This window comes from Sorex araneus, chromosome 3 (genome assembly GCF_027595985.1).
Source record: "Sorex araneus isolate mSorAra2 chromosome 3, mSorAra2.pri, whole genome shotgun sequence".
Taxonomy (NCBI): domain Eukaryota; kingdom Metazoa; phylum Chordata; class Mammalia; order Eulipotyphla; family Soricidae; genus Sorex; species Sorex araneus.
In genome coordinates, this window is record NC_073304.1 from 147395445 (window position 1) to 147407966 (window position 12522).

General features: G+C 40.9%; 1 protein-coding gene across 1 annotated transcript in view; it reads right to left on the reverse strand.

The window, feature by feature from the left end:
* Positions 1-8437, reverse strand: part of SPAG17 (sperm associated antigen 17) — a 317179-nt gene extending 308742 nt beyond the window's left edge. Inside the window, exon 1 of the mRNA XM_055132151.1 lies at positions 8351-8437. Within this exon, the coding sequence (XP_054988126.1) occupies positions 8351-8437 (87 nt within the window). The remainder of the gene's footprint in view (positions 1-8350) is intronic.
* Positions 8438-12522: the final 4085 nt, after the last annotated feature.

A 12522-nucleotide genomic window follows, 5' to 3' on the forward strand; every position in this document is an offset into this window, starting at 1 on the left:
TTTTTGAGAAAATAAACAAGATTAATAAACCACTAGCAAGACTCAAAAAGAAAGAGAGAAGGAGAACCCTAATAAACCGAATCAGAAATGAAAAGGGGACATCACAACAGAGACCAAAGAAATTCAAATGATCATCAGAGACTACTTTGAAAGTCTGTATGCCACGAAACAAGAGAAGCTAGAAGAAATGGATAAATTCCTGGCTTCCTATAATCTCCCAAAATTGAACCAAGAAGATTTGGTTTTTTGGTCTTTTTTTTAAATATGAATTTATTTTATTTTATTTTATTCTTTAATTAGTGAATCATCATGAGGGTACAGATACAAATTCACACATTTTAGAACTTGTTTTTCCCTCATACAATGTTCACAAACACATCCCTCCACCAGTGCCCATTCTCCACTACCAATAAACCCACTATCCCTCCCCCCCATCCCGTCTCCCCCCCCACCCCACCCTGCCTCTGTGGCAAGGTATTCCCTTTTGATCTCTCTCTCTCTCCAGTTGGGTGTTGTGGTTTGCAATAGGGTTATTGAGTGGCCATTGTGTTCAGTCTCTAGTCTACTTTTAACACGCATCTCCCTTCCCGAACGGGATCTCCAACCACATTTTACTTGGTGTTCCCTTCTCTATCTGAGCTGCCTTTTTCTCCAGCAAGTGAGACCAGCTTCCAAGCCATGGAGCCAACCTACTGGTACTTATTTCTACTATTCTTGAACCAAGAAGATTTGTCATACCTCAATAGACTATTACTATCAAGGAAGTTGGAACTATAATCAAAGGTCCTCCCAAAAACAAAAGCCCAGATCCAGATGGATTCACTAGAGAATGCTTCCAAACATTTAAAGAGGATCTATTGCCAGTTCTTCTCGTTTTTCCAGGAAATGAAAGAAACAGAAACTCTTCCAAACAGTTTCTCTAAGGCATATATCTCCCTAATACCAAAAGCAAACAGAGACACCACAAAAAAAGAAAACTACAGGCTGATATCATGAATGATATGGATGAACATGGGTGGGAATATCCTCAACAGAATATTAGTGAATAGAATCCAACAACTCATCAAAAAGATCATACACTACGACCAAGTGGGATTCATCCTGGGGATGGAAGGATGGTTTAACATTCAGAAATCAATCAACATAATCCATTATATCAATAAAAGAAAAGATTAAAACCATATGATCATATCAATAGATGCAGAGAAAACATTTAACAAGTTCCAGCATCTATTTCTGATGAAAACTCTCACCAAGGGAATGCCGACTCGTTCAGCCCTTTTGGAAAACAATATGGACAATTCTCAAAAAATTAGAAATTGAGCTTCCATTTGACCCAGCGATACCACTCTTGGGAATATATCCTGGAGAGGCACAAAGGTATAGTAGAGATGGCATCTGCATTTCTATGTTCATTGCAGCACTGTTTACAATAGCCAGAATCTTGAAAAAAACAGAGTGCCCCAAAACAGATGACTGGTTAAAGAAACTCTGGTACATATACACAATGGAATACTATGTAGCTGTCAGAAAACACGAAGTCATGAAATTTGCATATAAACGGATAAACATGGAAAGTATCATGTTGAGTGAAATGAGTCAGAAAGAAGGAGACAGACATAAAAAGATTGCACTCATATGTGGAATATAATATAATTGAGAAGTGCAAGTTTGCAGTGATGTAATTCCTGGCAGATCTTTCTCTGGACTTAGTTACCAAAATATTAAAATACAGAAACCCAAAACTGTGAGGCCACTAGGTGCGGTCACTCAACCTCATACCTCTTCATTCTCAGCAATGGAAAACAAATTGTCAAATGCTTCCTTTTCAGCAGGTCTGACTTTAGGGGGGAGACTCTCCAAACAATAATAGTGAGTTTTGTTGAAATATTGAATGCAATCAAAGTTAAAGTAAAGTGAAATTTATCAGTTACTCAGGCAAGGGCGGGGCTAGGGGTGGTGGGGAGGGCTGGGGTGGGGGGGCTAAGGGTGTGGGGGGACGGGGTGGAGCTATACTGCGATTCTTGGTGGTGGAATATGTGCACTGGTGAAGGGATGGGTGTTCAAGCATTGTATAACTGAGACTTAAACCTGAAAACTTTGTAACTTTCCACATGGTGACTCAATAAAAAAATTAAAAAAAAATGAAAACTCTTACCAAAATGGGTATTGAAGGAACTTTCCTCAATACAGTCAAAGCCATCTACCACAAGTCTATGGCAAGCATTATCCTCAATGGGGAAAAACTAAGGGCCTTCCCTCTAAGATCAAGGACAAGACAAGGATGCCCACTCTCTCCACTTATGTTCAATATAATACTGGAAGTACTTGAAATCATGGTTAGGCAAGAAGAAGTTATTAAGGGCATCCAAATAGGAAAGAAAGAAATCAAGTTCTCATTGTTTGCAGATGATATGATACTACTTTTAGAGATCCCGAAAGCCTCTACCAAGAATCTCCTAGAAAAAAATAGACTTGTATAGTAAAATTGCAGGCTATAAAATCAATACCCAAAAGTCCATGGCTTCTTTATATGCAAATAATTAGATAGAGGAAAGGGACATGAAAAAAGCAATCCGGTTCACAATCATGCCTCAGAAAATCAAGTACCTTGGAATCAGCTTAACTAAGGAGGTAAAGAAACTTTACAAAGAAAACTACAAAACGCTACTCCATGAAATAAAAGAGGACACGATGAAATGGAAACATATCCTCTGCTTATGGATTGGGAGAATTAACATTGTCAAAATGGCAATACTCCCTAAAGCATTATACAGATTCAGTGTTATCCCTATAAGGATACACATGAAATTCTTCAAAGAAATGGATCAAATACTCCTGAAATTCATATGGAACAACAACCCCCCACGAATAGCTAAAGCAATTCTTGGGGAAAAAAATAATGGGATGCATCGCCTTCCCCAACCTCAAGCTCTACTACAAAGTGGTAATAATTAAAATAGCATGGTACTGGTACAAAGGCAGAACCTCAGACCAATGGAACAGGGTTTAATATCCTTACAAACACCCTCAAATATATGACCATCTAAGGAAAGCCTCTTTAACAAAAGGTGCTGGCAAAACTGGGCAGCTACATGCAATAAATGGGCTCAGACCTCTACAAACAACATGCACAAAAGTCAGATCAAAATGGATTAAAGACCTCAACATCAGACCAGAATCCATCAGATACATTGAAGAAAAGTTTGGCAAAACCTTCCTTCCATGATATTGAAGCTAAAGGTATCTTCAAAGATGACATGCCACTGACCAGAAAGTGGAATCAGAGATAAACAAATGGGACTATCTTAAAATAAGAAACTTCTGTACCTCTAAAGAAAAACAGTGACCAGAATACAAAGACAATCTACATAATGGGAAAGGATATTCACCCAATACCCATCTGATAAGGGATTGATATCAAGGATATACAAGGCACTGGTTGAACTCTACAAGAAGGAAACATCCAATCCCATCAGAAAATGGGGGCGATGAAATGAACAGAAACTTTCTCAAAGAAGAAATCCAACTGACCAAAAGGCACATGAGAAAATGCTTTTCATCACTAATCATTAGGGAGATGCAGATCAAAACAACAATGAGATATCATCTCAAACACAGAGACTGGCCCACATCCAAAAGAACAAAAGCAACTGGTGTTGGCTTGGATGTGGGAGAAAGGGACTCTCCTTCACTGCTGGTGGGAATGCTGACTGGTTCAGCCCTTTTGGAAAACAGTATGGATGTTTCTCAAAAAATTAGAAATTGAGCTCCCATTTGACCCAGTAATACCACTTCTGGGAATATATCCTGGAGATGCAAAAAAGTATAGTAGAAATAACATCTGCATTTGTATGTTCATTGCAGCACTGTTTACAATAGCCAGAATCTGGAAAAAACCCAAGTGCCTGAGAACAGATGACAGGTTAAAGAAATCTTGGTATATCCACACAATGGAATACTATGCAGCTGTTAGAAAAGATGAAGTCATGAAATTTATATAGTGGATCAACATTGAGAGCATCATGTTAAGTGAAATGAGTCAGAGAGAGAGGGACAGACATAGAATTTGTGGAATATAAAGTAACAGAATGGAAGACTAATGTCCAAGGATAGTAGAGATAAGGACCAGGAGGATTGCTCCATGGCTTGGAAGCCAACCTCACATGCTGGGGGAAAAGGCAGCTCAAATAGAGAAGGAGCCACCAAGTAAATGATGCTTGAAGAGTTCTCTTGGGATGGAATGGAAGTTGTGTGCTGAAAGTAGACTATAGACTGAACATGATGGCCTCTTAATACCTGTATTGCAAACCACAACACCCAAAAGTAGAGAGAGAGCAAAAGGGAATGTGCCTGGAGGGGGATGGATGAGGGAGGGATACTGGGATCATTGGTGGTGGAGAATGGGCACTGGCAGAGGTATCGGCACTCAATCATTGTATGACTGAAATGTAAGCATGAAAGTTTGTAAGTCTGTAACTGTACCTCACGGTGTACATTAAAATAATAAATAAATAAATAAATTTTTTAAAAATTATTCAGTTCTCAAAAAATAATAATAATGTCAAAGTGAAGAAATTAAAAACGCTTTTATATCAGATTAAATTAAGTTGAACTTAATGAGAAATGTTTTATAATTTTATTTCTTATTACCATGGTAGGACTGCAGCACAGTGGATAGGGCATTTGCCTTGCACATGGCCGACCCACGTTTGATTCCTCCATCCCTCTCAGAGAGCCCAGCAAGCTCAATTCCGTCCTACTCTCACCTCTACCGCTACACTGATATGCTGCCTCCTAAAGACCAATTGTCAGTTTCTGTTGTTTTTGAACATCTGTAGTTTCCTTACTACATTTCTTTTTATTCCACATATGAGGAAGGTCATTCTGTATCTTTCCCTTTTCTTATGACTAACTTCACTCAGCATAATACTCTCCAGATCCATTATCTGTGAAACAGCAAATTGAGTCAGCTAAATTTTTTGGTGCTGTCAGTCACTGTCATCCCATTGCTCATCAATTTGCTCAAGTGGGCACCAGTAATGTCTCCATTGTGAGACTTGTTGTTACTGTTTTTGGTATATTGAATATGCCACAGGGAGCTTGCCAGGCTCTGCCCTTCGGATGAGATACTCTCGGTAGCTTGCAGGGTGGAGGAATTGAACCCGGGTCAGCCACATGCAAAGTGAACACCCTACCTGCTGAGCTATAGCTCCAGCCCATTTTGGTGCATGACTGTTAAATTGACAAATTTAGGAGCACTGTACTCTCAGATTCGGTCCATCCAACCATTTAAACTTTTTCTAATTAATTGTCTCAGATTTATTTATGGCATATATTGATTTATTGCCCTAAAACAATTATCCTCTTTCTATTCTGCCTATTCAAATTCTATCCTTTCTTCAGGACCTTGTCAAAGGCAAGTATTTTATAAACCATTTCCTGACTACCACAAGCCATATTCCTCTTCCTAAACTGTGTCTCCATGTAATTATTTAGTGCTAAGTAATAAAGCACCTTACATTTATTGGCTATCATTCTATGTTTTGAGATTAACTGAAAGATACTGAAAAATGAATTATTTCCACCTGAAAGGATGCCTTGAAATAGTTAAAGTAAATTTACTAAAACCAAATGGAACTTGTTTATTCTCTTTAAAGTCTCAGGTCAGAGAGCAAGATAATACAGGGTATAAAGTGATTGTTTTGCATGAGGTAGACCCAAGTTTGATCCTTGGCACTGCATATGGTCCCCCAAGCACTACCAGGAGTGATTCCTGAGCACAGAGTCAGAAGTAAGTCCTGGGCACTGCTGTGAGTGAGTCCAAAACAAAAACAAAAATCTACTACAACCCCTAGAGATTGGAGCTCAGAATCACGACTGGTTACTTTATCAGTTAATTCTAAAAACTTGCTTAGTTAAGAAATCTAGGGAAAATGTATTCCCTTCTCCAATCCTCAGCACATACACACAATAATCAAGATAGTATCACACATACTTTGTCATAGGTTCTGCAACACAATTCTGTACATGAATAGCAATTAAATGGAAATAAATGTGCTGGGAATAAAAGCAGTAACAGTTTTTTTTATGAACACCCATTATGTGCAAAGCATTTTTCTAATCATGTGAATAAAGAATTCACACATACGTCATCATATTCACCCCACATTTAAAATGTTATATTGGTGGTTAGGCTATGGTTAACATAGAAACTTTATTCTTGGATCAGATATGAAATCAAGCTGAGAGAAAAATATGGGAAGGGGTGGAGTGCAAAGGTCTTCCTCATACAATAAGAACATGTATTCCAACACAACGAAGAAGTTCACCATTGTTGCTAAAACTCATATTATTCTGAGTTCAAAGTCTATTAAATAGATTTATTGAAATTCTACCATTTGAGCAGAAAGCTGAATATTATTTCAGCCTTTCCAGTCGCAAGTAAAAATAGTGCCTTTAGGTTTTCCATTAAGTAGGAAATTATAGCTTCATATTTGCAACACTGGAGTTAATGCAGTGTCAGCACCTCTATCAAACTTCGTTGTTCAGCAGTTTATAATTCAAGCAGAAATAGACACCTAAGCCCAAGCTTGCCTATACAATCTTAAAGAAATGGAGGAAGGAAATAGCTTAGCTAGTTTTGACTTATAAAAGCAAGAGAAGGTGTTTTTACAAAGTATTTTGAAACACATATTTGAAATTTTGAGAATGTAAGTGGGAAATACTGAGTTGACACCTTTCATTCCCTTAAGTTACAAAAATCACCAAAAATTCCTCACTGCCATGCATTATCATGTCAGTATCAGCAATTTTGTAATTAAGTTCAGGAAATTTTTATCAGGATTAATGTTTTTGCAACAGGCAGACTTATGTCCCTAGAGGCAAAATAATTACGGAGGAAAATAGAACAAATAGGTCTCAAAAGGGCACCAAACGACTGCAGATATATTTTTTGTATAACTTTTCCTATAATGAGCAACCAGATGACAGTGATACAGTGATATAGTGATAACTTTCTAGTGCACTGTACACATGTAAAATAACACTGTCAACCTTGTTCAGTGATTTGCTCTAGCGGGCACCAGTAACATCTCCATTGTGAGACTTGTTGTTACTGTTTTTGGCATATCAAATATGCCACGGGGAGCTTGCCAGGCTCTGGCCTGCAGGTGGGATACTCTCAGTAGCTTGCTGGCTCTCCGAGAGGGACAGAGGAATCAACCGGGTTGGTAGCTGCAAGGCAAACGCCCTACCTGCTGTGCTATGGCTCCAGTACACATGTAAAATAAAAAATTTAATTCCCCCTCTACCCCTCCCCCACCCCTGCACCTTTTTGGGTGAGATTCACACTGGGTGATGCCCTTCAGGGCTTATTCCTGGTTTTGCACTCAGGAGTCAGGGGGAGGGGGGCATAGGGGAATGGGGGGAGTTCCGTATAGGATGTCTGGGTCAGCTGCCTGCAGGGCAAATGCCTTCCCCACTGTTATCTCTCTGGCCCTATTTCCCATTTTTCCACTGTTTAAATGTTCTTTGGAAAAGCAGGCTGGAATTCCCTGAATCATCCCCCTTCTGATGCAGTGTTACCCTAGGTTTACAAATTCGGTGCTGTGAGGGACTCCCAGCCCCAGATGACAAGAGCTATTTGCACCTATAACTGAGGAGACAGGAGGGACTTGGGCAGGTAGGCCGCAAGCCAGTTCTGAGAGTTGAATTCCCTTGGCAGGCGGCTGCACATTTCCTGGTGCCTCTGGGACATGCTCTGATGCTTGATCATTGTGTGATTGTAACCCAAACATGAAAGCTTGTAACTATCTCACGGTGATTCAATAAAATTTTTAAAAAAGTAAAAGAAAACTAAAAAAATACTTTAAAAGAGAGTGGTGGGGTGGTGCGAGGGAGCGCCAGGCCTCACCGGAGGAGCCCGCTGGTGCAGCTGCCCAGTGCTTTCACGCGGTTATTGAAGTTTTACTCTGGGCCATGCCATAGGAGAGTCGATGTGGGGCCTCGCCCGTTGATTAGCACGGGGTGCGAGATGCAGGGAGGAGGCAGGTCTCTGCAGAGACAGCAGCGGCGAGGGCCAGGACCACCGGGCTGTGCAGGGGCGCCTGCGCAATGCGGCCTTCGCCTGTTTCCCCCCATCCACCGACAACCAGGTTCTACAAAGCCCTGCCTCGCAAGGGACCCTGAGTCCTTTAGGGTCGCTTGGCGAGCAGGACCACCACGTGGCAGAAGCAGTTTGGGGAGCAGGACTTTAAGGACGCTGAGGAGGCGGGTGGGCTGCCCGTCCTGGGGGGCTGCCCGTCCTGGGGGGGGTGCTCGCCCTGGGTGCTGGGGGCCGGGGGCTCACCTGGTTGAACTGTGCAGCGATGAGAGACGGTTCCCAGAGCTTGGGGCCGGCGTTGGCAGTCCCGCCTTTCTCCTTTTTGGGTGCCATACGGAGGACAGCAGGACCTGGGTCTCTCGACAGCGCCGAACCCACCTAGGCGTCCCTCGCTGCCATAGCAACCGAAGCCGCGCCCAACTCCCTTCCTGGCCGCCTGTTCCCGGCCCGCAGGCCAACCGCCTCCGTCGTCATAGCAACCGCGTTTCCGGGCGCGAGACTCTCAGCCCGGCCGGGCCCCGACCCACCTCGGGGAAATCGGGGTTCTCCTGCAGGGGACCCAGAAACCTGGCCGGCCCGCTCGCCCCTCTGCTGCTGCTTGGAGCTGCTTCTAGAACTCGAAAGCCCCGGAGCCCCCAACCTCACCGTCCCTCCCCTCCGGGTTGCCCCAGAGAAGTCCCCCACTAGGGACCGGCGCGGACCCTTAGTCCGACCCTTCCACCCTACCTCCAAGTACTCCGCATGCAAACGCAGATTTGCCTGAACCCCATCCTCTGCGTCAGGCGTAGTTCTGCCTCCCAGGGCCCTGCCAGACGGGTGCAGTCACTCCTTCGCGGAACTGTACATGGCATTAATGTTTTTTTAAATTGTTTCTTGAGCTCCAGTTGTTTTCAGTTGGCTCCCACCAGGAAGTAAACCTCTTCTTCCTCCCCCTCTTGCTCTCACCACTATTTAAAATAGCCTCATCAGGCAGACTTACCGAATAAAAATTATAGGAGGAGGAGGAGGAGGAGTCACAGAAGCTTTTTTTTCTTGAGTTTTGGTGTAATTTTTATAGTAACCTTACTGGAGCCCTGCAACATATGACTGGTGGCACCAGAAGTAGAACCCAGGATTACCTTTACCTCATCAAGAGTTTAAGCTCTGCTCTTCGGCCTGCCGGAACAGGCCAGCAAATGAAGGAAGACTCCATCGGAGGCTACATTTATTTCTCATTTTTGCTGTTGTTGATGTTGCAGTGAGACAAATTTGAGAACAACCAAAGGCTGAGATCAACCAAGAGGATCTTGTTTGCTTTAGTCCCTATATAATCAGAGCTGAGCAATTTTTTTCTGGGTCCTGAACTTTGCCTAGAGATGAGATGCTTTTCTTTTCCCTAAGGGGAAAGGATGATCAAGGTGAGACCTTAAAACATGCCCTGCCAAGTGACCCTCCTAATGGGAAGATGGTTTGATGTTTCTTATTGCTTTCTCAGAAGAAGAAATGGTGAGAACAACAAAGATATCCAGTGATTCCTTTCTTACATTTGGGGGCCAGGTTTTAAGATGATGCTTTTCAACTCTTGAGTTGTCCTTAATTTAGAGGCCAACGAAAGGAAAGTTCTTGAATCACCTCAATTCTTTAATTTTCTCTCTAATATTTGAATGATTATTAAACAAGTGTCTTTAACTTCCTTAAAGGGAAACAAATTTTCCACATGAAACTTTTAAGCATCATTTAACTTTTTCTTTGTTTTTCTTAGACTTCTGGACTGGGGTACGGAATAGAGTCAGGCCTTTACAGTAGTATCTGTTGCATCTCATAATCCTCTTGTTTGTTAGGTGACTGACATTTTGCACCCATAATGATGCCAGAGTGGTCATGCAAGAAAGGGTTTCGTCCCAGGGATTCTATAGTAGTTATCACCTAGACTGCCCTTGATTTATTATGGAATTTTCTCCATAATGATGCTGTTCTCTAAGATTTTCTGGTTTTATAAGATAAAAATCTGGATTATGACTTGAGCATAAAACAAACTCTCCAGACAAAAACAAAGAAAAATAACCTCAATCATTGATGATATCATTCTGAATTTTCAGAACTCAAACAACAACAACAACAACAAAGCTTTCTTAAATTGCTGGAATAGTAGGTTAACTTGGGCAGTTTTTCAACTCAATTATTTTTTTGGTTGTTAATTTTCAAGCGAGAATCAGCTTTTTATAATATGACTGCCTCCAGCTTTCCCACAATGGCCTGAGAAAGATACCTTGTTGCTTTCGAGCAGACAGGACACAATGCTGGTTCTTACAACAGACACAAAGTTCAAATCGTTGCCTTCAGGAGACCAGCTAGTATTGTCCACAAATAACACCCAGTTGCCTTCAGTATAGTATAGTATACTGCTATTCAGTATACTCTCTTTCTCACTTATCAGTAAATACATTTCTTCAAGGGGCCCTCCCATGGGGTCCTCAAGAGGTCCTACTGATGATACTCAGCCAGCTGTGCTGGTAGTTCACTGCAAGAACCAGAGAATGGGTGCTACTGAGACCCTGTGCTACAAGGGACCATCAGGGCCGCTCTGGTATGATCAGGCCATGTAGCACCATGGATCAAACCCTTGCATGTGGCATGTACCCTAAACTCTGCCATCACTCTGCTCTTTGAGTAAACACATTTCTTTCTTCAAAAAAGTACTTGCATATCGAAGTAAACAAACTAGTAAAATTATGTAGACTTATGAAAATTTTCTTGTCTTTCAGAAAAGGACCCAAGATTCATTGTCTAGACATCAGTATACATTGATCAGAATAATTTAGGAAGTGATTTAAAGGCAGTTGAACATTTTAAAAATTAATATTTCAAGATAAAAGAATGAAAGCTTAATTTATAAATAAAGAGACATATGTAGACATATATATTGAATTAGAGAATTTATTTATTTGGTTTTTACTTTTAGGGCCATACTTAGCAGTGCTCAGGGATTACTCCTGCCTCTGCACTCAGGAATTACTAATGGCTCAGGAGACCATATGGGATACTGGGGATCAAACCTGGGTTGTCCACATGCAAAGCAAGCACCCTACCCACTGTATTATATCTCCAGCCTCTGTGTTAGTGAATTTAAAGTAAAATTTCTTATCATAGAGTGCTTGTTGCTAATTTTGACCATTTTTATTATTTTACGGAAATAACACCTTAGAAAATTTATGCTACAAGTAGGAAGATACTACATAATAATAAGTTTATAGGGAGTTTGATCATAGAATTGTTCTGTTTAATTTCAGAAAAGTTTTAAAAGAAATCTTCTTAGTTATAAAGGGACACTGGCAAGAGTAAGGAAAAATTACCATCTGTCAGACATTTATGGGCTTTGGTGGGGTATAATAAATTGTTTCCCCCACCAAATATATGTTGAAACTTTATAAGCAAATACTTTACCACTTAAATTTTCCCATATGCCAGTAGCTAAAACAAAAACTATATTATTTGGAGAATTTTCTTTCAAATCGAAAGGATTGTTCCCACTTTGTTTTCCAGTAAAATTTTGCCTTTACTATCAGAATTTTCACATAGCAAACCAAGGATTGTCTAATTTAAGAGAAGCACTTTATAAGGACCACATGCTTCTTTCAAATGCCATGATTAAAATCTCCGCCCCCCTAAGATTTATACTTTGATCTTAGTGTTCAGATGAATTCTTACTTATGTGTGCAGTTTGAAGGGATTTTTTTCTCTCACCTGAACAGGTCTAGCCACTGACCAATGTCTGCAATATTTCCATGATGACTAGTACTATCAGGATTGTGCACCACCTCACTTTTACTTACTTAATTTGTTTGCTTATCTTTGGTTTGGGGCCATACCTGGTGGTGCTCAGGGATCACTCCTAGTAGGTCGGGGGACCATAAAGGGTACCAGAGATTAAACCAGGTCACCCAGGTCAGTTGGGTGTAAGGCAAGCACTTGACCTGTTATATTATCACTCCAGCTCCAGACCAATTTACTTTTTAGATCAAGATTCTAGATATTCAAATTACATTCAGCAGCTTACCAGCCTGCCTCTTGTTGACTAAGAAACTACCAATGTCCACTGATTTCTGAGATTGCCATACTGTATTCAAGAACACTTTGAATCATTACATGTTTGTTACTGATTGTCGTGATCTTGTTCCTAACCTTCAAAATAGAACGTTGCATTGCACTGTCCTTGAATTTTTATTGTGTGTGTTGCAGAGGGCTTGATCTCTTTCAGCAGCTACAATGTGTTCAGACATATGGAGAATATTACACCTGCATTCTCCAGTCAACATTAGCTTCCTAATCTGTAGTAAGTGCAATTTAAAGTGCTGACTTTAATCTTTAAAGCCCTCATTGTTTAGAAGCCTGTTATTTCAGATATCACATCTCTCCCTATGCATCATCATGGCAATTAA